Source organism: Filicampus tigris, chromosome 16 (assembly GCF_054856515.1).
Source record: "Filicampus tigris isolate MCC_2025a chromosome 16, RoL_Ftig_1.0, whole genome shotgun sequence".
In the NCBI taxonomy this organism is placed as follows: Eukaryota; Metazoa; Chordata; class Actinopteri; order Syngnathiformes; family Syngnathidae; genus Filicampus; species Filicampus tigris.
This window is the reverse complement of record NC_141232.1, coordinates 11,476,698-11,502,652: the sequence shown is the minus strand read 5'-3', so window position 1 is coordinate 11,502,652 and position 25,955 is coordinate 11,476,698. Positions and strand designations below refer to the sequence as shown.

Sequence of the window (25,955 nt, the reverse complement as noted above, 5' to 3'; positions counted from 1 at the left end):
ATGACATTCATAAGATAATGCTTTATTACAACAGAGACTCATCACTCACTGCTTACACAGGCCGGCTTGTACAACAACTTCACACAAGTCCATCAATCATTTGGAAAATAATCGCAATACTGGACAAAAGCGCACAATCTAGAGACATTCGTCAAGACATAAATGATCTTGAACGAACTACAAAATCACTGGAAATAAATGAACATTTTACAATGTCTGTTTTTTTTTTTTTTATGAGCAAATAAGACATGTTTAAAACGTGAAGAGTCCAAAGTTGAGCCATGTCGATCACAGACTAAAAGGTGTGAGGCTTTATCTGACTTTCATTTTGGAGTTGATTCTATTAAAAATGTAAAAATATACATATGTGATATATACATACATTATAAGAGAAGCCCCTTTTAAAATCAGACTCTTTAAAGCTATCAGTGCGCGTTTTCACCAGTTAAGACCCCATTCTCGAAGGACAGCAATATCATTCACCCTACTTTTTTCTAATATCTTATAAAATTGTGCTAACATGGAATCAGATGTGCTGTTATTAGAAGCAAATATCTACACAAAAATTATTGTTTAACAAGAGTACAGAAATACACTTTAAGACGCTCGATCCACTCTGACTGATTATCTGATCAACTAAACTGATTGTCAGGTGAGTGGGTGTAGCAGCAGGCACACGCGCGCATGCGCACGCACGCACGCACGCACGCACACACAAATTCAACAGTCCAGTTGTCGTTCATGGTTAGTAGTACATTACAATTAGATCATTTGTGGAATATCTTTTCATGGATAGTAATGAAGAGACTAATATGACTTTCATAACATGGAATTTCTCTTCTCTTTAAAAAAAAGAGGGTCTTTATGATGCTTGTGGGAATCATTGCAACACAAATGCTGTTGTAGTTGGAGTAGTAGTTGTGCGTCAGGCGAACTGAAGGCCCTATAGGTTGCTGAACAGTTCATTTTTCTTGGTCCAGTCCATGGCCGGGGCTCTCTTATTGGAGCGTTTCTGATGGGCCAGCTCCTTCACCTGCTGCAGGCTCATGTTCAGGGCCGGGATGGCCTCCGTCGCCACACCCTGCAGAGGGAGAGAGCCAGACAATTCATTCACAGTTCATTCATCCAAAATGCAGCTAAAAAAAAAATGGACTACTGTAAAATCCTGTGAATGATGAATAAAAATACATTTTTGACTCATCCAATGTTCATTCGTTCATGGTCAAGTTTAACAAGATAACATGTGAAGAAAATATGTGGAGAGGGGTGGCGTTAGGTGTTGGGGGCGTGGTTCGCCGCCTCACAAGACCGCCACTGCCTCGGCGATGTACTGTGACATACCTCAGGTGGGGTGCTTGCGGTTGGGGTTGTGAGTGAGGCGTTGGATGAGGCATTGGATGGAGAAGGGCTGACCGACATGTTGGAGTCCCTCTGAGCCCCTCTGCCATTCACCTGGCAACACAAATAGTGACATTAAAAGTATTGAGAGCACAGTCCAGGGAAAAAAACATTAACTGCAATGTGCATGTACTTTTCTGTTGAACAATATATATAATATTTCATTGGTTTCTTTTGTATTCTATTCAGTGATTGCTTTTGCCAAGCCACAGTGGAGTACCAAAAACTACCACAAAGAGGCAGCCTTGTGTTTGTGGCAGCTTGAGGGGCTGTGAAGTGGCTGTCAACTTTTTTGAAATAATGACTCTATTAAAAGACATTCATAAAAAATGACAACACACTGAATATACAGGCATTATGAATGACTTTGTGGAAATGTGCAGAACGGATGGATGTGTGTGGGACTTACTAATCACTGAAATTGTAACTGTCTGTAATTTAAACCATCTGTGAGCTTGAATCGGAATTCATTAGGGGAAAATATCAGTAAAATTCACGAAAGCAGAAAACCACCGTGACATGTGCTTCCTGTGAGGATTTAATGTTCAAAAAGTCACATGTTTCCGTCCTTTTACGGCACTCATTACCCCAAATGAGCTGATGTGACGACTTTGGGGAGGACTTTGCATTGCAGCACAGAACAACACGCCACTAAACATGAGCTTGTAAAAGATGTCCAACTCCAAGAATTTTTAACCCAAACCACCACCCGTCTAAAGTCGACACAGTCCACCTGACACATGACCTTGGTCAACACCACTCGCCTTGTTAATCAGTGTGGGTTATGTAACGATAGAGGACCGGCAATGCTGAACATACATTTCCAAACATATCTTGGTTAATATGGTCGCTCGCTAGCTCATTTAGTTTTCCGTTGACTTGTTGAAGAATGCAGACTAGGCTTCAATATTTGCATGGGATTTAACATTAACAGTATTCCTACAAAGTTACTTTTTTTTTTTTTTTTTTTCATTTCGGAACATGTTACCAAACGGGATTCCTCTCTAATGTCATTTTTAATAGACAGCATATAGGGCGGAGCCTTCTCCACACCGCAGACAATCACAGGAAAAGTGCGTTCAGTCCAAGTGGAACTTAGTGATTAATAACTCATCAGCACGTCACTTCTCCGTGGTCGCGGAGCACACATGAAAGAAACTTTGACCTCGTCCCAAAGGAATGATATTCCATCATGCTTTGCAAGCCTCACCTTCTCATCCAGTCCTCCATTGACACCAGGCTCGGGTAATGGACCTGTCGGCATAAAAAAAAAACAAACAAAAAAAACATGATCTCTCAGTGATGTTTACTAGATTGGGATACTTTCACTTCCAGAGAGCAGAGAGCTCCGTTTGCCTTTTGCACCACCGCCGGCTACTCTATTACATTGCACAGGTATGACCGCATCATCTATTATTCACACGTGGCTCATCTTCAATGAGATGTTCACTGTTGAGCTCCTCTATAGCTAAAGTGAACCAAAGTCCTTCTAAATGTCACACAACATCTTTTTCTACCATGGAGCTTGTATTTCTGATACAAAACATCCAAAATTTCAGCCATCCCTTACCTTCCATCCTTCAGGTCCCTTTACACGGCTGGTGATGGCCTTTTAGAGGATTTAATAGCTAGTCCTTCGGTATTAATCTGTGCCTTGAGTCCTCCTTGTTTATGTACGCTAGGTGTGTGTGTGCTGGATTATTATGTCGGTGTGTGCGCCTTGTCTTAGAAAGGAGCCTCTCCATGTCCTCACGCAGCTCCAGGCTGAGGGGCCACTCGGAGTGAACTCCTTGGAAACCAAACAATGGTGCAGGCTGGCCAGTGTGTGTGTGTGTGCGTGTGTGAGGGCAGTGGAGTTAAGAGTCAGCGTAGGCAGGTGCCCTCTAAGTAGGCAGCGTGCGAAAAACCGCCGGTTACCCGGGAAACGCCTCACTCCAATATCTTCCCCTGCAGTGCATTTGGAGCTTTAATGAAAGACGGGGAGAGTGCCCGTCATGGAAAGACTCCCGAAGTTTATGAAACATTTGCACAAGCGTTGGGTGACGGCACTCGTGGTTCTCACCGGGCCCGTAATGCGGCGCCAACCAGCTCATCCACTGCTTATTACTTAGGGGGCCGCGATGAGAGAATGTCCAGTATCTTTTAAATAAATGTTTTCTCGATTGAGTGCATTTCTTTCTTTTTCTCACGGGTTGCCATGCCGACGACTGGGAGCACCATGACTACATGAGGAGTGTCTTGGAGTTGAAGTTGCACAATTTGGACACACACAACCATGCGCACACGTGACTGTGCTGGGGCTCCCCCTAGGGGCCTTGGCAGGAAGAAATCAACTGAAGTACGGACATTTGAAAAAAAAAAAAAACAAGCATCTCTACTACACCTTTGACCTCTCTGGGTAAAAAGTAACTGAGTACAATACTATCTACATTTTAAAACCCAAATAGAGTCATGTCTGATCTTAAATTTATCAAACACAAAGGGGGTCAAGAAATTTAGTAATGGGAGGGAACAAATACTTGTACTTGTACTTATGTACTTAATTTTTCAGGTATTTGTACTTTATTTGGGTAATTATGTACCTGGCAACGTTTTGCATTTACTCCCTACATTTAATAACAGAATCAAGTACTTTCTACTCCTAACTTTGGCAAAATGGTCTAATTTGTAGTTTCAATCTCTTTGGATAACAACACAAACATAATAGTGAGAGCCAAAGTGGAAAAAAAAAAGAACAGTGGCAGTAGCATCATGAACATTCTTGACTTGAGGTAAGCTAGTCCCCATCCACGGCCTTAATTAAAATAATTTTTCGAAGCTGTCAGCTACAAGAATTATTCTTGGACGTTTTGCTGTGCCATCTGAAAAATCAGCAGCTTCTGGTGTTCAAATATTTTGTCTAACCAGGGTGTTTTTTTTTTTTTCGTTATTATCATATCATCACGCTTTTTGGTAACATACTGTTCTGCTCATGCAGAACCTTTTGCCAGTTCAGTCCTGCTTATCGTGTCCGAATCTAGCTTGCAGCAAAGCTGTGCACTCTGATGTCTTTCTTCTTCTCAGTGGGAGCACTGTGCAAGTTGACAAAAGTGGGGACTGGGGAAACTACTTTGCATGCAGAGTATTCCCCCCCCCCCCCCCCCCCCGCCAGTTGTGCCAATTGATCAAAACCGATATTGTAAATAAGTGACAAAAATCTACTTTTAACTTTTTGCACTGAAGTACTCTTCAGTCTGTATTTTTTAAAAACTTTTGGGTTGACTTCCACTTTAAGGAGTTAAATCAGCACTTCTGCTTTTACAAGAGTACTACTGAATTAAAAAGTACTTTTGCTAAATCTGAGGAAATCACTGCGCTGTCTGTGATTCTTGGCAGAAGAAGACGAAGAAAGAAATATGAGCTGGATAAAGAGAGAGGAAAAATGAGAGAGTGTGACAGCAGCTTTTAGGAGCCACCCGGAGGCAAAGTCCTGCTTTTTTAATGCCTTCAACCTCGTTGACAACACAAGGGTGTCTCCTGACAATAAACGTTGCGGCGGAACATTCAAAGATAAATGCAGTCACTTGCTGACTTAGTAAAAAAATAACTGCCGTCAGATTGATGGTGCAATTCTGTGCTAGGGGCGTGTCCTCTCACCGGTCAAGTGGTCCAAGGTGGGCACCACTCGGCACCTGCTGAAGAAGGCATCCGCGTCGGGGTCAACCACGAGCAGGCGGGCCTCGTCCCCGCCGGCTTTAATGGTCGCTACCACCTCGGAGTGTGTTTTGCCCTCCACCGACACGCCGTTCACCTGAGGAACGCACACGCGGGGAAAATAAAAATATCGCCGGGATTTTCTTTGTTTCCCACACAGGATTTCTTTGTCAATATTATCACTTTGTCTGCTCGAGGTCAGGAAATCCTGACTCCGAGCACAAACGCATGGACACACATTCTTTCAGACAGCAACTTGGACAAACCAGAAATGCGTAATTGATATCCATCAAAAATAACCAGTCGGGTTTACCACTGTGAGACTCTCATGTGACCGACTTGATGTAAAGGCCTTAAGTTTGGAGTCAGTGCTGTGGCCTGAAATCACCATGGGAAAACATGTGAGAAATGTCTCAGAGTGTGTGTTTGTGTGCGTGGAATTACGTCACAGGGTGGACCTGCTTGTCTAAGCCAGTCCCACAGAGGAAGCTGGACAATAGCCGCTTGGCCAGTAATAGCAGCAACAATGGCGGTGAGCTCCCCTCAAAGCCCACTCCTCAGTGGGTGGTGAGGCTGTCTGGGGGCCCTTGGGGGGACTGGAAGCCCCTCACCAGACCACGTTAAATCCGTGCAACCTCTATGACTCTTTATTTCTGCACTTATTCTCTAACTTATCCCCACACTTGTGTGAATTACGAATGTGACTTGTGGTTAAAAATAAATAGGTAAATTAGCGATCTTGTGTTAGCTCTAGCTAATCCCGGCTGATTTTTGAGCAAGAGGCAAGGTAGACACGTACAAGCAACCCGCTCACACTCACTTTCACACTTAGAGTATAGTCACACTCATGGACAATTTAGAGGCTTTCGAGTTTCTGGAGCGTGGGAGGAAACATGGGGAGTACATGTGAACTCCACACAGGAAGCCAGAGCCAAGATTCAAAGCAGAACCAGCAGTCGCCCTGCAATTGGCCAGCTACCAGTGCAGAGTGTATCCAGCCTTTGGGAAAAAAAAGTCAGCTGGTACAGACTCCAGCTCGAGCTAATCCTAATGAGAACAAACAATATAGAAAACGGATGGATGGGAAAATAGTGTTATTCACTGGAACTCCAATAAAAGTCTTCATTGATTTAGTTGCGCTTTACTCAAGGGCACTTTGTCACTACTCAACTGTTGCCTTGACAGCTACAAGTTGTGTCAAGTTGCCGACTTTTCAAAGTGGTGGTCTTAAAAACGGTCACCTTCGAGGCTCCAAGCCAAGTCCTGACAGGGCGACTACTGTATTGCCTCCCAGTCCCCAGTACAGACTGAGGTGGTCGTATCCCAGATTCTTTATGAAGCTGATTATTGCACGGTTAGACAATTACACTCCGGGGGATTTCAGACCTCACAGAGTGGCTATTAGCTCACATTCCTCACATTTAAAAACTATGTGTTGCATTGTTTGTTTTGTTGTTTCTCTTCATTCAGTATGTGGAAGTCTGTTTACTTCCTATTTGTGTTCAATGCTCACCCACTTGCAGTTAAAATGTCAATATGTCGTGATAATTTTTGTTTCTGGCAATTATCCCCGTCGCCTCTCATTTTGCCGGTGCAGTCTCAATATTTGTTGTTCCCACAGAGCAGAGCGAACATATGCCGGAGAGTTTTGTTGTAGGTCCTATTTGTATGTTGCTGCTCCGTGTTAAAGCAGCAGTTGTTTGCAGGTTTAATAAACGTAACATCTGCTAATTTCAGTTAGCCCATCTATGATGTTTTACCTTACATGTTAGCATTAAGCTAGCGACTTTATGTTGTACGAAATTATATGCAGGTTTGGTGAAGCATTTTGGTGTTTAAATCTATAATGTTTGATTCTATTTTTGACTTTTACAGTAAAATTCAACTGGGAGTGACAAATAAACACCAAGAACGCCTTCCTTGTCATTTTGGAGCCTTTGTTTCTTCTCCTCAAGGTAATGTTATAGCTTTTATTTTTTGAAAGTGAGAGAGAGGCGAACAGGTGCTAAGAAATACTTTAAAGGGTGTGTTTTTATAACTTTATGTGTATTTTAATGAGGATATATGTTTTTCAAGCATGTGTGGGTGTGATTATCTAAAAATGTTTTAATGTATGGTCCCTCTATATTGCGAGTTTTCACCTATCGCAGGTGGGGCTTTAACGGGTTTACTGTATACACATCAGAGTGAAAATTTTGTTTGCCCTGTGGGACAAAAATGACACTGCATTATATTTTTAAATATATTTTAAATAGGAATTCAGTTTCCCTACACAGTATATGAGAAGACATGTTTTTGCTTTAAAGAGTGAATCCTCATTTCATGCTCTTGACATTGAGGCCCTGTCTACACGTAGCCGGGGGTTTTCAAAACGCCGGATATAAGCCTGCGCTTATCCCTATCATCCACACGTCGCCTGAGTTTTTTCAGTAAAAACGCAAAACTCCGGCCGCAGTGGAGATTTGCGGTTGCTAAAAAACCCCGGCTACGTGCAGACAAGGCCTGAGTCTAGTTTCGGCTTTGTGGTAATCAGTAAGTACCTGGACTATCCTGTCTTTAGGCTGCAGGCCTGCCCTCTCTGCAGGAGAGTTTTCATCCACAGCTCTGATGTACTGGCCTGGCCGCGCCCGCTCACTGTGCAGGTTGAAGCCATATCCGTTTGCCTCTCGCCGGATCACGCACAGACGTGGCCGCAGCCCGGGGCTCACCTCCTGCAATTGGACAGAGGAGAGAAAGCAGATTTTGTGAATACGCTGCGCGTGTACACGAGGCCTGGTGAATTGTAAATTCTCCAACCGTGGGGGTCTGCTCGTGAAGAACGAGAGGCACAAAGATGACCGAGAGCTCAAGGGAATCGTTAAGCATGAATATGATTCCCAGGTCAAACATGCAGGAGGTTGCTGCATGCTGATGTGCTCAGCAATGTGTTTAAAACAGTCCTCAATATATGAAAACTGCACTTTGAGGAGGCCTCGTGACACCAGCTGCTCGCCAGGAAGGAAGAGGTTCTTGAATGGAAGCGTGTGATTGGACGGAGGTTTTGAGGAGGGGTAACCAAGGGGCACTTGAGGAAGGGAGCACTTCCGGCGTGTTTCAGGAGCTTAGGAGGACAATGGATTCTAGGCGTTGACCTCTAACCACCTTGTCTGGTCCAGTCTCCCTCCGGGATGGCAGGACGCGTTATTGTCATCCAGGAAAAACCTCCTAAATCCCTGGACCTCCCTTCCGTTGCAAAGACGAAGCCGGTTCTTTATTTAGCTGAGAACACGCTAATAGATTTTGAATTAAGCAATCAGAACATTGGACGAGTTATAAGCGTGACAGCGCATAGGAGAGTGAAGTCAGGATAACCTTTTGTCACCGTGTCCGAGCTACTGCCCTCTGTCAGGGACAAAAACGTACAACCTCTAATTATATCGAAATGACTCATAACTCATATAGGAGAGCTGGCAAGAGGCGCCTTGAGTCAAGCTATTTTTTTTTTTTGTCCATACTGTATTCCATAATGCTATGCTTGACTGAACATTGAACAACTAGTAGGCTATACCGTAGTAATCGATAGTTCCAAATTTGGTTTATTGTGTGAGAATTGATTATCATGACGTATGACCATGTCTTTTTTCAATTTTAATTTGGCCTTTATTTAACCAGGTAGGTTTGTTGAGAATCATTCGTCATTTACAATGACGACCTGACCAAGTGGCAGCAAAAGAGGCAGTGGCAGAAAAGTGACAGAAGTAATAGAATAGAACAAGACTTTAATCATCCTGCATTGGGAAATTTAGCTTTTCACGAAAGCTAGACTACAGCTAAAAACTAAAAAGGGTAACTAGTTCAGATGGGCACCATTGATTCATTACGATATTCCAACGCCATGTTTGTCATTCTTTTGAAGGATATAATGTGTCATTGCAGTGGTTCTGACGGCACTCTGTTGTCAACAGTAACGCTGAATGAGCATCTTTGCGCGTGTCGAGTGCCAACTGAGTGTGCTCAACATGTGTTGTGCTGATCAGATGTGCACCCGATAAGCACTTTGGACTTTCGACAGACGGGTCAATCATTACACTAAAGCGATTGTCTATGATTTGCCATCCTTCACCTTAAGTGCCAAGCAGAGCTGTTTACGCAATCCAAAGTACGCGGCACATAGGAAAGTGATGAAGCTCGCCTTTTTCCCGATCTTCACTGAGTTAATGTTCCGTTTAGCTCGCCTGAGTCACCATGTTTGTCAGCCTTCTCGCCTCAAGAATTGTATCTACTACATACAGTAAGACAGCACATCCTGTCAGGCGGCAAGTTAAGATAATCAGTTCACCGCAAGCTACTGTTTTTTTGTTGTTGTTTTTTTCCCTTAACCGTGTTTACTAAATTCATATTCCACAACCACAATATTAATCAGAATACCATGGAATCTATTATTGTAAAGAAAATATACTGTCCGGTACATTATATTAGTGCTCTTCGTGGGAGGGCTAGTGTGAGAGAAACTGCAAAAGATTCCAGCAGCGGGGACTGCAATGAGTGGAATTTGCTGAGCACACAAAAGCCATGAAGGTGACTGAGAGGGACATGTTGACGTGGTTCTGTCGCTCATCACCCTTCGTGTTATCTTTATTGAGGCGCTCATTGCAGGTGCACGGCAACGATCCGATAAACACAACTAAGAACTCGTTCAGATGTACCGGATGTGTTAAAGCTACAAACACAAAACACTGAGGGAGTGTAAAGCTAATTACGAACTGATAACTCCTTCACATACAATCAAGTGACTTAAGGGACAGCCTTATCTAGGGCTGAAAGACACAAAAAGCAGCGGAAACCTCTGCCAATGTGGAGTTTACTCCACAGTAGCATTTCCACGCTTCCGTATATGTGCTAACTCACATTTCTTAATATGTTGCACTATTCAACTGGATAATCTCTATTGGATGAGGAAGCGACAGCAACATATATGGACATAAATGAGTTAACCTGAAGCGATATGCCAGGTCAGGTGTTATCCACACTAGAACGACAATGAAATCGGTAATTATTTCTGCTTTCACAAAGATAGCATCAATATGATTAGCATTGTGGTTGCAGTTTGAACAATATATACAATAACAACTATTCTACATTTTTTTTTTTTTTTGTCAAAGTGATCTATTGAATTCATGGAAGGCATCCGTTGTTGCAACAACGAATCTCCTGCCGTAAGTTCAATGTCGTGTGCTGAAGCACTCTATTGTGTGGAAGAGCATTGTTTCAAGATTAGCAACCTCTCAGTGACACAAACTTTCCCTCTAAGGAGGGAAGTGTTGCACAGGAACTGTTGACACATCTTCTCTCAAAATGCTTCCCTCTGCTTTGACCAACTTCCTGACATCAAAGCAAAATCTAAATACAAACCCTTTAAACGCAGTAGAAAAAAAAAAAAACCTGCACACACACCTCTTAACACTGGTAAGGAGCATTTTAGGAGAGGAGAGGTAGTGTTTGAAAAAAAATTAAGAAAATGATATACGGTATGTTTCCGTGGCGAGCACAACTGTTGTGAACAAAAGGTGAACAACATGGAAATCAGGAGAGGGAACCAAATCTGAAACACAAACAAGCTGACCGATGAGTCAGGAACCATAATGTCCTCACTGGGATCAGACAACATCTGGGAGGACAAGTAATCCAATTAAGCCCGCAGCTGAGTGTTTATTTCCCTAATCCGCTTCTAATCCGTCACTCACTATCTAGGAGGGCATGTTTTCACCGTCTAGTGCTGGTTTGTTTGTCAGCAGGAGGCAAAAAATACCAGCAGGACCACCATAAATGTTGCTCAAGGGAAAAAGCAGGAGTGATGTAAAGAATCACGCTCAGCTTGACAAATTTGCTGCTCCAACAGGCCTGCAGCTATTCACTCCATTAGAAATCTGTCGGAATCGATATAACGGATGTACGGCCTAGCTAACAACAGGCAGTTGAACTATAATACATTTGCATTTATTTTCTGACGACGTTTTACTTTTACTCCCTACATTTGAACACAGCTACCTGTCATTTCTACTCCTTATTTTGCAAATTAGGTGTGCTATTTTTTTCAACCTAAGCAGATGACGACATTAAGGTGAAAAAAATGTAAATAGAGGTGAAGTCAACTGTAGTTGTGATCTTGATTGATTGAGATCTTGGGGATTTATGAGGTGGAAAAAAAAATTGTGACAGCAGCAACATAGAGGAACCTCAACCAGGGAGTCTTTTTTAATGACAATAAAATATATGACCCTAACCCTATGCTCCACTGTATTTGATACTTTATACGAGATAAGGAAATATTTAAACAATACAACCTTTTCATTTTTCTTGTGCAATGGACAGAAAACTGCTTGGTGACACCTGTTGTGTTCTTGTTTTTTTCCTGTTATACTATTACTAATACAAGTCCAAGAAACAATGACGAACTTGCTTGACGAACATACAGCTGCAGGCCAAAGAGGGAGGGAACGCTAGTTAGTTTCTGTCTTTTAAGCAAGATTGACACTTGAAAGGAAAGTATGACGTATGACATATTGCGGGTACCACAACGCAGTACTTGTAACATGTTAGGGTTAGGCGATATGACGATATTAGATCGTTAAGCGGTTTAACGTGTTCACGATCTCATAAGATCGTTTGATAGTCTACATCGCGCATTCGAAACAGTTGAGCTTTTTTAAAAAGTTTTAAAAATCGTGATCTGATATTTTTGCCAGATCGCCCACCCCTATAACATGTAAACAGGACTATGTATGGACAACTTATAAATGTGATACATGTTGACTACTTCAAACTTTTAGTTGTGGTTTGTCTATTCAGAACTGGCCACCAAGTGAATTTTCCATCCATTATCTGTACCGCTTCTCCTCACAAGGGTCGCGGGGCGTGCTGGAGCCTATCCCAGCTGTCTTTGGGCAGTAGGCGGGGGACACCCTGAACTGGTTGCCAGCCAATCGCAGGGCACACAGAGACAAACATCCGCACTCACAATCACACCTAGGGGCAATTTTAGAGTATCCAATCAACTTACCATGCATGTTTTTGGAATGTGGGAGGAAACCGGAGTGCCCGGAGAAAACCCACGCAGGCACGGGGAGAACATGCAAACTCCACACAGGGAGGCCGGAGCCGGGATCGAACCCGCGACCTCTGAACTGTGAGGCGGACGTGCTAACCAGTCGACCACCGTGCCGCCTAAGTGAATTTTCCATCTGAGTCAATCATTTGTAGCAGGAAGGTAATATTGTAATGACTGACTAATAGTTAAGCAAATGTAATATGAAACGTATTTCCGTTGTGAAGAGAAGAAAAGTGGAAAATACACCTTGTCTTCTACTATACATTTATGATTACAAGAGCTGTATCAAAAATGTTGCTGTTGTGATAATGCTATGTTCCCACACAGTACTTAAACAAGATAACCAAAATACTAGAAACAACATTTAATTTGATCCAGCATCACCCTAACCCTACCCTATTAAATCTATAGTCCATCCATCATAATATCGATCAAAACTTTATAAGCTCATTTGATTGTGAAAGTGTACCTAATGAGTGCACATGTGCAGCCTCTCAGGCAACTAAAGCAAAGTGTATACTTTCAATCTCGGCTTCTGCTAGGCTTTGGCATAAAAAAAAAAGAAAAAAAAGAAGTTGTGTTCAATACCAATCATTCCGAAACAATGCCAGGCCTCATTTTATATTCTACAATCACATGTGAGTCACAAGATCGCATCTGAATCAGATGCGCCATTGAGTCGCTCATCGTTTTTCTTGCTTAGAAGCTGAAGTTTGCATTTTCATCTTGATACATTTTGGGGGTTGGTTCTGGTGTTGGCGGAGTTCACACACATATTTGAAAAATAATTTGTTAGCTGTAAACTTTAGTCAAATGCCCATTTGTAAGGAATATGGCATCAAGGGAACGGTCCACACCCCGGAATCAGAATGGCAACTCCCATCTGTTCGTCATCCTCCATGAATCAGGAATTAACTTTCCAACGAATGAACAGACAAACATATATTGTATGTTAACGTAACAACTATTATCAGTCGTATATGAGACCAGTACTGCCACACCATATGCAGATGATGTAAGTGGACGCTTGGAAACCACCATCAACCCTGTATAATGATGCTAATAATAATAATGCATTAAATGAATTGATTTCTACAATGATTCAGAGGGTTCATTCCATGCTGATGTCATGTAACTGTCTGCCTCCGCCTAGATCCAGTCCACCAAAATCATGTTACACCACTTGCACCACAACTTAGACCTGTTTTCACCTGGTCTAAAGTCTAGTCTACTTTCTGTCACCAACTTGTCCGGTGTTTTTACGGCAGTTGCACGCGTGCCTGTCGACAGAAATAGGGCTCAAAATGTCTAAGTGGAGGTTGTTGTTTGTTTTTACAATATAAATTGGCCTCCTTCTGTGCAAGCATCTGCTACAGTAAGCTGCGCTGATAGTGAAGCTGTCACGCTCAGCTGGTCACTCTTTCAAGTCTCGATTTCACTTATTCTCCTTTGGTTCCCACCCCCTCTTTGAGAGGGGGCGGCGCTCCCGCAAGTTTGGCTCCTTTGATCACGCATAAAGAATAACCGCACAGTGACACTCGGCCAGGCGCCATGGTTACTCGGTGACATGACAAATCAGGCGGCCTCGTTGGCCTTGTGATTGTCATGTGTCGTTTTTGGCACAGATTAACAACGCCCCAGACGAAGGCACTAAATGTTTGATGGCCTGACTATTGTGAACCTGGTCCCCTTTTTAACAACTACATTGCAGGTTTTGTGCTCTAGAGTGCATGGAGCGCACCACTCTCCCAGGCAAGACGGGGGTGTTGGATTTCAAGCGGTACCATTGGACCAGCTGCGAGGCACGCAGAGGAGGGAAACAAAGCAACCTACTGTCCCCGACTTCCATTCCAGGATGGGACAAACTCCACAAAAGACACCAAAGACACTACATTCTCGAGAGGGTTCCCATTACAATAGACACAATAGGGGAAAAGGCCTGAAAATAGACAATGTCAGTCAACACAGCAGGGGTAAAGGCTGTGATAATACAAAATGGGGAGATTTGATTAACAGACTGGGCTCTCTAGAACAGAGATCCCCAACCACCGGGCCACTTTGGACAAAAAAAAAAGTACAGTACTTCCGGTTTATTTATCTTACATCTGTCAGGTTTATCGTGGAGGAGGACCCAAATGCAGGAGGCAAAAATCATGTGCAATATAAAGTATTTAATGTAAAACAAAAGGCAAACAAGGTGCTGGGATAATACTAAACTAACAAAAATGTCAAAGACCCAAATAACAAGGAACTAAACAACTAAACAAACACTAGGACTAGGACTTTGACAACATTACAGAGACAGGATAGAACAGACGAACCAACAAGGGCTGAAAGAAAGCGGGGAACTAAATACAGACAAGTTGACGATACAACGAGGTACACCTGGACAAGACACAGAGGGTAGGGGGGAGCTGATTGGCTAACACCAGTTGAGTCCACCTGTGTTTATCATCCCGGTCCGGAATGACAAGCACAGGTGGACTCAACTTAACGAGAGACAGACAAGGAACACAAGGAAAAACATGAAACTACAGTCAAAAACCAAACTCGAAACACAGACCATGACAACATCCATCTATGAGTGACTCTTAACGCATGTCAAGTTCCCAAACAGAATAAAGGAGACTTGCACCTGCATAAAAATATAGATGAGCTAAGCTCACATGCGGCATCTACGAAAAGTAGAGCCCTATAAGTTCCATTTGGTTGTTAATTGTCGTTTGGCTATCTGTGCCATGTGATTGACTACCGACCAGGGTGTACTCCACCTCTGGCCCAAAGTCTGCTGGGATCGGCTCCAGCTCACACTGACCCTGAACAGGATAAGCAATCGAAAATGTGTGGCGGATGGTTTGTTGTTGTTGTACAGTAGTTAGCAGTGGTAGAGGTGAAGTGTTTCTTTCAGTCTTTTTAGCTACATGTGAAGAATTGTTCAATTCAAAATCAATCATGACTGAGCTCATAATCATCTTTGTAAATATATATACGGTAGCTCTTGTGTTTGATCTTATGTGATTGTGGTAGTACCCTGTAAGTAATGATGACGTCATTTAGTGTATTTGAGTCACGTCAAATGGATTTGCAGCAGTAATAATCTAGGTAGAGGCCAGCAATAATGGTAAAACTATTTGCCCTGGCAAATGATCTCCAATAAAGTCATGGATTGATAAATTATGCACATAATAATCAGCACTTTAGTCACGACTGCATATAAATAGCTACAATATTATATGCATATATCTAGTGTACATAAGGTGGACCCAACATACAAGTATTTCAAGATACTATGGGCTAACAAAACTAGCGTCGCTCTTTTAATATAATATCCCTTCAAGCAATGGATCTTTAGACACAAACGGTGCAACAACACATGTAGACAGAAAATTTATTGAAATATTTTTAAATTAAAAAAACTGTTTTTTGGGGGTGTTTTATTGTGTGGATAAAATATATTAATGGCATTTCCATTCATTTCTCTGTGGAAAGTTGACTTGAGATACGAGTGATTTGGGTTTCGAGCAAGGTCATGGAACAATTTAAATCCGTAAGTCAAGGCATCACTGTACATAGCTCTACATTAACACAATGGAGGGGGGGCTACAATATTATCTCTATTGCTTGGTGGGAATGGAGAAGGACAATTAGGGGTGAGTCTATTTCAGGGTGAGCAGCAAGTCATTTCCCCCTCCACCCTTGGCAGGGTGCGGCCCTCCCGCTTATTGTCCGGCCAGGGTGGTGAACCTTTAGCAGAATGGAATGTGGCATTGTGGACTCTCGCTCCGGTAGCGACAAAATCACTATCACCAGAAGCACACCCACCCACTTTTACACACATGGACACAAGGCCCAGGTTTCAAGCCCTGCCTGGGCCACAGTGGCCTTGGACTCATGACAGTACAGAGGGGCCGTTGTTTGGACTGGCGTCACTAAGACGAATTAATGACACGGAGCATTATGATTTGCATACGTGACAAATTGAGACCAACTGTTTGCATTGAGTGTTTTACGAAAACAGTTGTTTTCTCTTGCTTGATATGAGTCACAGTCATTATTTTTCATGATAATCATTCTGCCATTCTGTTGCATTTGAAAAGTTGTCTTCATATAAAAACTGACAATGAAAAGATCATCCCGTTAACATTTTATTTAAAATTGTATTCCAAGTACAATACAATTGAACAGTTTGCGTAATATCTGATCCAATAAAATGATGTAAACAATATATAGTATGAGCACTGTGCATGCTTACGATTTACGATCAGTATTTTTCAAACCGCAATCCATGCCAAAAAAACCCAATTCATTTCAAAATCGATCCAACTAAAATAAACTCATTCTGAGGTCAAAGGTTATACTGTCATAGTTTGTTGGCCAAGTTCAACTGTTACTCAACTGCTGCAAGGATTATTGTTCTTTGTTTCATAATAAGATTCCCTAATGAGTTTTCGTAGTTCTCTTGCACTGAAGACTTTCAATCAATTAGTTGTTGCGTGCTGCTGCTGGCAGCAAAAGCATCTCGTACCTACTTCAGAGAGGGAACATGGCTTATACAGGCTTTGACAATGAAATATTAAATACTGCATGTGAATGTGACTTTGGTCACCGACAACGTAGTTGTAGCTTCATTGTTTACTTGGAACTCTATGTGACACTGTGCAGAACTTTGCTTGCATAAAAGCCATCAAAAATTAGAGTTGAGTCCAGTTCTTCATGGGGTGATTTGGAATATTTTAACCATGTTTATCATGCCACTTGCTGCATCATCATAGCATCATAGCTCTACTTGCTAACAGAATGAATACATATTTCAAGTCTACCAACCACATCATGTGACGTAAAACCCAAAACAGTGAAACTAGAAAATCATTCAAGTAAGGGTCATTACAAAAACCTTTTTTTTAAAGCTAGCAAGTAGTCACACAGTGAGGAAAAAAAAACATTGAAAAATAAGTGTCGTAATTGGTAGTGAACCAATTACAATTCAATCAAACTGGAAGGTGGTGGGAGCATCCCACCCCCATTTAACAGAATCATAGCAACACCAAAATTGCCTGACAACACGCTTGAAATGGCACTTTCTTATAAATAATGCAGAACGGGTACATTTATAAATGGATCGCTGCATACTCAATGCTACAAAATCCTCTAGCAGACTTATCAAATGGTCCATTTCCTCTGAAAGGCAACAATCAACAAAGGTTAGAGGCGGGAAGGGTGACTCCGAACTGTTATCACGTAAAGTCACAAAAAGATACTCGCGCACGTACACTATGTGCAACCATGTGAACACGCCAGCCCTTTCAACATGAACTCTATCGATAAAAAAAGGACCGGCAGCTCACTGATTCACATAGTATATTTGATCCTGCATACACACGCACACACGCACACACACACACATTCAGCGTCATGCAATAGCGAGACGTGAACAATACCCGCTTGAGTAATACACAAACTAACAAAAACACTATCAGCTGGAATTTCTGTTTACTTTGAACCTTGACTAATATTTAACCTGTCTATATCTGTATCTGTTACCTTTTATTGTTTTATATGTTTTTTTTGTCATTGCAGTTGCTGCGTTATCTCGGGCACAGAATCAGTACACTATCAGCAAAATGTTCTTAGTCACTGGGCCCAAACTGTTCCGTTCATTGCACTTTATTTGCAAAACATAAATGTGTACGCAATCATCTTAATGCCATTCTGGCAACTATTTGATAATGTTTAATAGTCATATAAAGGACATTGTACACTATACTATATAGTACATAACTATAGTATTAGTACACCAAACCATTATAGCTAAAGGAAGTGAAACTCGATGAAAAACTTGGCTGCTTAAGTATCCATCTAGCTGCCGTGAGCAAAATTACACAAAAACTACAATTTCTCAAAACGATATTGCGAAGATGGGCCTGACCCAAAATTGAGCGCACTGCTTGGCTGCACCAGTTTGCTCTGTGAAGATCATTACATCACCTATCTGAAGCTGAGCTATCCATGTAGAGCTCCACATACTGTAACTGGCTGTCCTAAAGCAGCAAACAATCTCTCTGATGAGGGCGTGTGTAGGAGGACAATCAAGAAGACAAGGTGGGGTGACCTTCCACTGATAACAATGACAGGAAACCAGAGCAAATGTTCTGCACTCCTTGGAGGGCAGAGACTCCCAGACAGTAACAGAAAAGCTCTACAAAATATCCAGACTCAAATAATGACTGCAGCTGCTGCTAATCTTCACTAACTGACAAATGAACATCAAAACGTGCCCTTTATTATACTCAAATCTTATCGGGCTCTTCCCCAAGGCATTCCGTCAGATGCTGAAAATGAGGAGTGAAAAAGGTAAACTCAGATAAGAAGCTCACAGAGCGGTATTGAGATTCAGGCGCATAGGTCGTGCAGTGCACTCGATACTTTTGAATATCACATTTGCATTGCATCATGGGCACTTTGGGTACTTTGACCTTAATCTCTCTCTTGATGTATTCCAGTTCTACGCCATAAAGACTAGTTTTTTTTTTGTGTGACTTATTGTCAGTTGACTATAAATTGCCTATTGATTATTAATTGATAAGAATTCAGGATGCGCCGATACCCGTATCAGTAGTATTGCAGCTACTGTAAATCTGTACTCATACTCATAAAAATGCTCCGATATTACGACTGATATCGACCTGTCATATACATTACTATTAAATTCTGTCCGCTCCTGAATGTGCTGTGTGCCGTTTGGCAGGTAGAGAACAGTTGACGCTTACAGTAAACTAACACAAAATAAAGAGAAACACATGCTGTGTATGCCCTGCGACTGGCTGGCGACCAGTTCGGGGTGTAGTCTGCCTTCGCCCGTTGACGGCTGGGATAGGCTCCAGCAACTCCCCGCGACCCTATATAGGATAAGCGGTTTGGAAGATGACATGACATGCTGTGTATTTGAGCAAACTCATTGTCTTGCTAATGTCTGCTAGCTTAATGCTAAAACAAAATGCAAAACGCTATAGACCAGCTAACAAATAGCATTGATGTTACGGTAGAAACATTTAATTCAGAAATATATGTAAACAAATGGTGCAGAGACATACAGAAGGATGATATAAGGCAAAAAATAGTAATATTACTGCATCTTTGACGCGACTTTCGTCTTTGTGTACTTCATCAAATCTTTATGCATCGTCTGCATGTGTGCACAACACTATACCTCCGGGGCAAGTGGAAATGGATTAGTCCATGCTATATTTGTGAAAGCCATGCTATGTGCAATAAAGGCTTATGTTTTGAACCAATTGTGCATCTGTAGCAATAATAATCAGATATTATTTTTCAGTATCTTTACAAATAAAGAAATTGATCATTAATGTCCTCTTACTTTTTCATGCTGGCTAGTGACACTGTGAAAAAGAAGGAAAAAGACATATTTAGCTGCTGGCTGTGGACATGTTGACCCCTCATCCACATATCACCACTGATGCAAGCAGTGGGCTCAGACAGTATCCTAACATTATTGTTGCCTAATCAAAGCTTTTATATAACTAAAGTGTGCAGGCGCAATCAGCTATTTTAAAGAGACATTGGTTACTCCAAATACAAAGATACAAAGACTCTGCACTTGTGCACTGCTAGGTTATGTTGTTTGATTACACACCGCTTGTTCCCATGTTTACTCTTGACGCATTGTGCAGATGACCTCATGGTACAATTCACTTGGACGTTTGTTGGATTTTCCCTCCAGGTTTCTGCTCTCTGACGTTTGTAGGGAGCACGCGTGAGTCTGCACAAAGGTACTTTGGGACCAAACTCTTTGTAGAGCTTGCACAAGTGGAAATTGAACTCAAGGGATAAAGTTCAGAGACTCTAGTGTCTCAGTGTTGCATTCACCTCAGAATGTGTTTCTACTACAACTATACAGCCCGGGATTTTCTCTCAACATCCTGTTCGGCATTCCTGTGCCCGAACCCTGCGGTCCAGCCAGGGTGACACACACACACACACACTGCTGGTTTTAGCAGCCACACTGAAATCCAAGCGCGCCTGCCTTGACTGATTTTTGAAGTAACACAAAAGAGGGTTCGAAGAGCAAGGCCCTCTCCGGAAGCCATGGAGAATCTTACAAGGTTGCCATGGTTACGCAGATGCGTGAATTTAAATGTAAAGATGAACTTACTCTAGTTGAGAGCGAGACTGCGCACGCAAAGCCTGCGAAAATGAAAGTCACAATGGGAGAGCTGAAATCGGCTCAAAAAAATAAAAGAGGCTCTGTCGTCATCATCAAACAACGCACAAAAATACACAGTCAGTTTCAAAGGTCGTTTCGTTGCTTGCTTACCAGGTACTAAAGCTATCAGTACTCTGCACTGACGAGTGCAGACAACTAGCAGTACAGTATCGCCTTTCTCAGTTATAACTAAAGATCCATTAACTCATCAAGTTCATCTCAGTTCATTTTTTTCTCAACGGTAAATATATTTTGAGTTATTTATTTATTTATTTATATTTTACAATTGAATGCATCAGTTTCAGTTGGGGGAAATATGGCCAGTTTTTGTCAAATACTGCGACCAACAATTAATCAGAAAAAGAATCAACAGGCTTAAAGTGTATTTACAGTAAACGTTGTTTACTTCTGCTTCCCAACAACTAATTCTGTTCTCTTTTTGAGTGTGTGATTCAGATTATAATCAGACTGTTTGCGAGAAGTAGTAAATTACATAAGTTTCCTTTAAGAAGGTTTATCCAAGGAATGAAACACAATTGAGAAGTCCAAGAGTGTATTTTTAATGCAGTTTAATGCCTACCGTAAATAATCTAAAATACTTTTTGCTTTCTTCTTTCTTCTAGTCTGCTTCGCACGTCAAAATCGACTGAGCTTAATGTTAAATTTCACCACAATCACCTAATCAACAAAGAAAGTCTGTGGGAAGGTTCACCCTCAAAATGACTTGTTTTTGAGGAAATTGCTTAAGTAGTTTTTGTGTGTAATCACGCTAGCTTACAAAGAAAACATAACCTTGTTGGTGAGGGTGATGACTACACTTATGACCGATAGCATTGAATATTATTTAAATCAATAAATACTTACTGATCAATTGTTACATTACAACACCCCTGCAGTTTGTGAGCAGTACGGCCTCCTCCATGTGTGTTTTCATGCCGATCAGTGACACTTAGAGTAAAGAATAAAAAACTCATTTTATTGCCGGCTGTGGACATGTCGGCTGCTCATCCACATATTACCACCAAGGTAAGCAAGCAGGGGGCTCAGACATAGACAGACGCAAACAGCCTGGGGGGTAAACATTGAGAATGCAGTGGAACAGTACACAGATGTTCCACAATGGATCGAGACGCTCTCGTAGTGCTTTTTAAATGAACCCCAATGCGGCGGTCACAGTCTCACACACGCAGACACACAAACAAGCCCGGGAGCAAGATAAATAAGAGCAACCCCAGCAACAAGTGGCCACTGTGGAGGGAGAATGTGCCCATACAAACAAAGATTCAAAGTCTCCAAAATTTAATTTAGTGTGATTTAAGGAGATTAAGTAGACAACAAGTTTGTCCTGCTTTTGTGGTTTGTTTTTGATTGTTAAATATTTGGCTTGGATATAAAAAAAGAAAAAAAAGAACCTTCGCTGTGGTGTCTCTATACATCCGCTCATCAATTTTCAGTCAAACTCATCCTTCCAAAATATTTGAGAGGAGGAAGTTGATGGACCCTTGTTCTGTTTTCATGATCTGAACCACACTGTTTGTCCTGCAGCACCCACAGCAAATGTCCAGCCAGCTTGCCCACGGCCAAGAGCATGTGTGTGCGGCTCACTACGTTAGTGACACAGAGGAGTTATTCTTCATGTCGCTCTCTCAGCGTTTAATCTCATTTGCAGGGTTCACTCAAAATGTCACCTGAGGCTTTTCCACCTCCACTTTGCCAGCTTCTGTGTTATAATACGCACACACCAGACACAACACATGCACTATACGACAAATAACAAATTCAGATTCGTTTTTATCATTGAAACATATCTTTATAATTGTGGTTGCAGGTTTTACCGTAAATAATCTCTAAAATGCTATCCCTCTTATTTACAAACAACAACCTTGATATGATGTAGTGCTGTTCAATATCAATTATTCTGAAAGTGACAGTGACTTCTTGGGTACTGATTAATGTGAAGGGCAACTAGTTTCATACACACATCAGAAATAATTTTGCACAAATTATCATTAATTAAATGTTTGTCATAGTTTGTAATATCCATCTATGTAAACACACTGATCATAGAATTATTTCTCACAATTATTATCAACAATAATTTAACAAGGTAGGAAAGAGATAAATATCATATCATAAGCTTAAAAGCACAATTGCCCAAGTCATTTTTTAACTTCCTGTCACAATCTGAATTAAAAACATATCAATGTGCTTCCTAAAAAATGTTTTCTTTTTCTTGCTGTCTGTGTAGATTGTCAGTCATCCATCCTCGTCAAGGTAATCGGAAATCTTGAATCGAGGTAACCTGACTCTTCTTGTTTGTTGAATTTGTTGCATGTATTTTTTTTCTTGTTTTACAAAAAAACATTCTAAAATGACTTTGGCAGGTATGCTACTAGGCCAGGGATGGATAACTTAAATGCTGGAGAGGGCCACAATTTTTCATCAGTGCTCCTGGGGCGGCTATATTTCATAATTTTTTATTTTTTTCTATATTTTCAGGATTTCCCCCCCCCCAACCCCCCAATTTCATGTTTTTTGTGGAACATGTATATCGAATGAATGAGAGTTTTTGGAAGATTTTTGGCTGATTAATAAATAATTAATACACATATGTCCGTTTTTTTGGTCTTTGTGTCTTCTTAGTATTTGTACTACGTAGGTAGGTATAATAAAGATGATAATAATGTATTCAATGTATTGATTTCTAAAATGATTCAGAGGGTTCTATACACGCTATTCTCATACATATATATGAATGAAATACAATGACATCTACCACACATATCTGTGGAGCTCAGAATCTGCCTGTACCTTGATTAATTTCAACAAAATCGTGTTACACTACATGCGCCACAACTTAGACCAGCTTCCAGGTGGTCTAACATCTAGTCTACTTTCAGCCACCAAATTGTCAAGTGCGCTCGAAGCTTGTGAAATAAATGCTCTCAGTCCGCCGGAATGCCCAGCATGGTGCAGCACAGTGTGCCAAATTCCAAACACGCTAAATGCTTGCATAGACACGAAAATCAAGATGTGCCAGTTTTTCACCCGAGTGTGTGTGTGCTGTCCATGAAATGAGAGCCCTATGACTTTGAACATCTTGGTTAGCCTGTTACCTGTGGTTAGCACCGTAATCTGGAACGTACTCCACCTTCCTCCCACGTTCCAAAAAGATATGTTATGTTATGTATATATTCAACGAAGACTATGTATGTGTGAATGAATGTCTGTGAATGGTTGTTGGTCTATGTGTGCCCTGACACTGACAGGCAACCAGTCTGGGGTGTACCCTCCAACCTAAAAGCAGCAGGGTTTGGCTCCAGCTCACCTTTGGCCCTTAATGAGGATAAGTGGAATATAAAATGGATGGACATTATTAAATGAATACCCAGCAATTTGAAGTAAGTAGAGTAGAATAAAGTAAAGTAAATATTTCAGGTATCAGCACTTTACCAGAGTATTTATTTACTTTTACTCCCTACAATTGAAACCCGATGATAATACAAGAAGGAAACTATTCTATGTGCAGAAATGTTTTTTTCCCTGTCGTGCTAATTTATTACAGAGACGTTGGATATAATTGACTGTAAAACTACAATCTTAATTTTGTATTTAAGCATTTCTCAGTGTGTATTTATTTATTTTTCATTTAGGCACAGTAGTTGAATCAGTACTTTTACTTTCAGCAGTGTTTTTTTTCTTTTTTTACACATGCATCTGTAGTATTTTTGCTTAATTACAGAGTGTGAGTACTACCAGCTCTGTGTCCATCACTTACTCTGCTGTCAGTGTAAAGTCAGAATCCTTTCTTGTAGATTCCATTCTTATGATAGTGCAAGTGTACCTGCTGACGTTCCTGAAGCGACTCACCTTGTCTGAATTGACGCTCAGCTTCCTCTGGACGTCCCCGTGAATTTCCCCGTTACTGTCCGGTACGGGTGTGCTCCCCCTGGACCCCCCGCCTCGCTCCTCCTCCGCCTCGACGCCCTCGGATCGCCGCTCATCTCCATTTTCTGTCCCCTTGTCCTCATCCTCCTCTTCCCTGTGCTTCTCAGCTGCCTCTTCATCCTCGAAAGGTAACGGGACCCCGTCGTTGACGTACTCCATCAGACACTTGATGTTGTGCTTCTTCAACAGCTCTTCCGTGTCCGGGTCCACCACGACAAGCTCCAGCCGGCCCGAAGTGGCTCTTATCCGGCCCACGACTTGCTGGTGGCTCTCGTTCTCCACGTCGTCCCCGTTGACGAACACCAGGCGGTCCCCGGCGCGGAGCCCCGACGATTCCGCCGGGCTGTCGGGCTCCACCAGCCGTATGAACTGGCCGGTCTTGCCCTTCTCCCCGTGGAGGTGGAAGCCGTAGCCGTTGTCGCCTTTATCCAGCGTGCAGAGCCGGGGCCGCAGGTACTGACTTTTACTCGGCATGGTCGGCTGCTTTTCGGTGTTGGCCGCGGCTCAACCTGTTGCTCGATACCCGGTGGAAAAGACTCGAGGGGCGACCCGGAGGGATGCTGCTTCTTCCTCTGAGTGGGGAGCGTCAGACGAAGAAGTGCGAGCGCCTCGAACAAAATAGCCGAGCGCTCTTTTCACTTTCACCGAGTAACGGGTTCAAAGTCTGACTGGGGCTGTGGTCCTCTGCGTGACCCGCTTGCGGCGTGGAGCGAAGGTCCCGGTCCAAAAACTCCGTCAGCAGACTCTCTACGGCCCAAGTTGAAAGTCCACTCAGGAAGAGGGAGGTGCGTTCACGGACCAGCCCAGCTGGCCTCTTCATGCAAAGCAGTCGCAAAGCTATGGGAAACGGGTCAACGGTTGTTTCATTAGGTACACTTGCACAACGGATCGGATCCAATACAAAAGCTAACGATGCGAATAATGTCCAGTTTCGCTTTGTTTGGTGTTGATGTTTTATAATATGCTGGCATGAAGTAACCAAAATAAAAACATTACATAAATACCAGCTCCCAGTGTGATGCACTGCATTCCACACCACAACCTATTAATATTAGGCTGTAGGTGTAGGCTCTAACACTCGGTAGTGTCGAAAGCAGTACTATTTGAGCTCATGGTCTTATATTGGATTCAATTAGATTGTACTTGTACTGTTTTTTCTTTACTTTTTTAATGACTGTCACAAACTAGATAGATAGATAGAATTTCACCACTTTCACAAACTACAGAAACACTGCATGATTCATAATTTTATAGTCTTAAAGCTCTAATTGTGCGTTCCCTTGCCTATGCTCAGGCCTCACTGCAGAATAAATTTGGACAAAAAGTCCTAAAAAATATTTTCCATGCAGAGAGCTGATAAGCACACTAACCTCCAACGTGGAACTGTAAAGCTGTTGGAGAATCAGCACTGATAAGTACGTGTGCTTAAAGCTGTGCAGCTCCTGGCTCAGCTCATTAGAAGTAAAGGATTGAGAAAGTCCATGCAAGCTGATGCACACTGACTCATACAGTGGATGTGAGAGGAGGAGGAGGAGGAGGAAGAAGAGGAGGTGTGAAGGCTGGTACAGTGAATCACAGATGTGCTCCATGTTTACAAACGCAACCACA

The 25,955-nt window shown here is 42.1% G+C and overlaps 1 protein-coding gene and 2 long non-coding RNA genes across 3 annotated transcripts; 2 read left to right on the top strand and 1 right to left on the bottom strand.

Annotated features, from left to right (window-relative positions):
* Window positions 1–6: 6 nt before the first annotated feature.
* Window positions 7–25,847, bottom strand: nherf1b (NHERF family PDZ scaffold protein 1b). The gene is made up of 7 exons (XM_086055133.1): window positions 25,718–25,847; window positions 24,270–25,184; window positions 7,632–7,802; window positions 5,035–5,188; window positions 2,609–2,652; window positions 1,342–1,452; window positions 7–1,081 (listed from the first exon to the last, which is right to left on the bottom strand). The coding sequence occupies exons 2-7, from the start codon at window positions 24,819–24,821 to the stop codon at window positions 944–946; spliced, it is 1,170 nt and encodes a 389-aa protein (XP_085911259.1). The 5' UTR covers window positions 24,822–25,184; window positions 25,718–25,847; the 3' UTR covers window positions 7–943.
* LOC147134723 (uncharacterized) lies at window positions 20,512–22,906 on the top strand. Its single transcript, XR_015090077.1, has 3 exons — window positions 20,512–20,640; window positions 22,648–22,696; window positions 22,784–22,906. It is a non-coding gene; the product is annotated as an uncharacterized LOC147134723 (long non-coding RNA).
* LOC147134722 (uncharacterized) lies at window positions 24,210–25,353 on the top strand. Its single transcript, XR_015090076.1, has 2 exons — window positions 24,210–24,475; window positions 24,537–25,353. It is a non-coding gene; the product is annotated as an uncharacterized LOC147134722 (long non-coding RNA).
* Window positions 25,848–25,955: the final 108 nt, after the last annotated feature.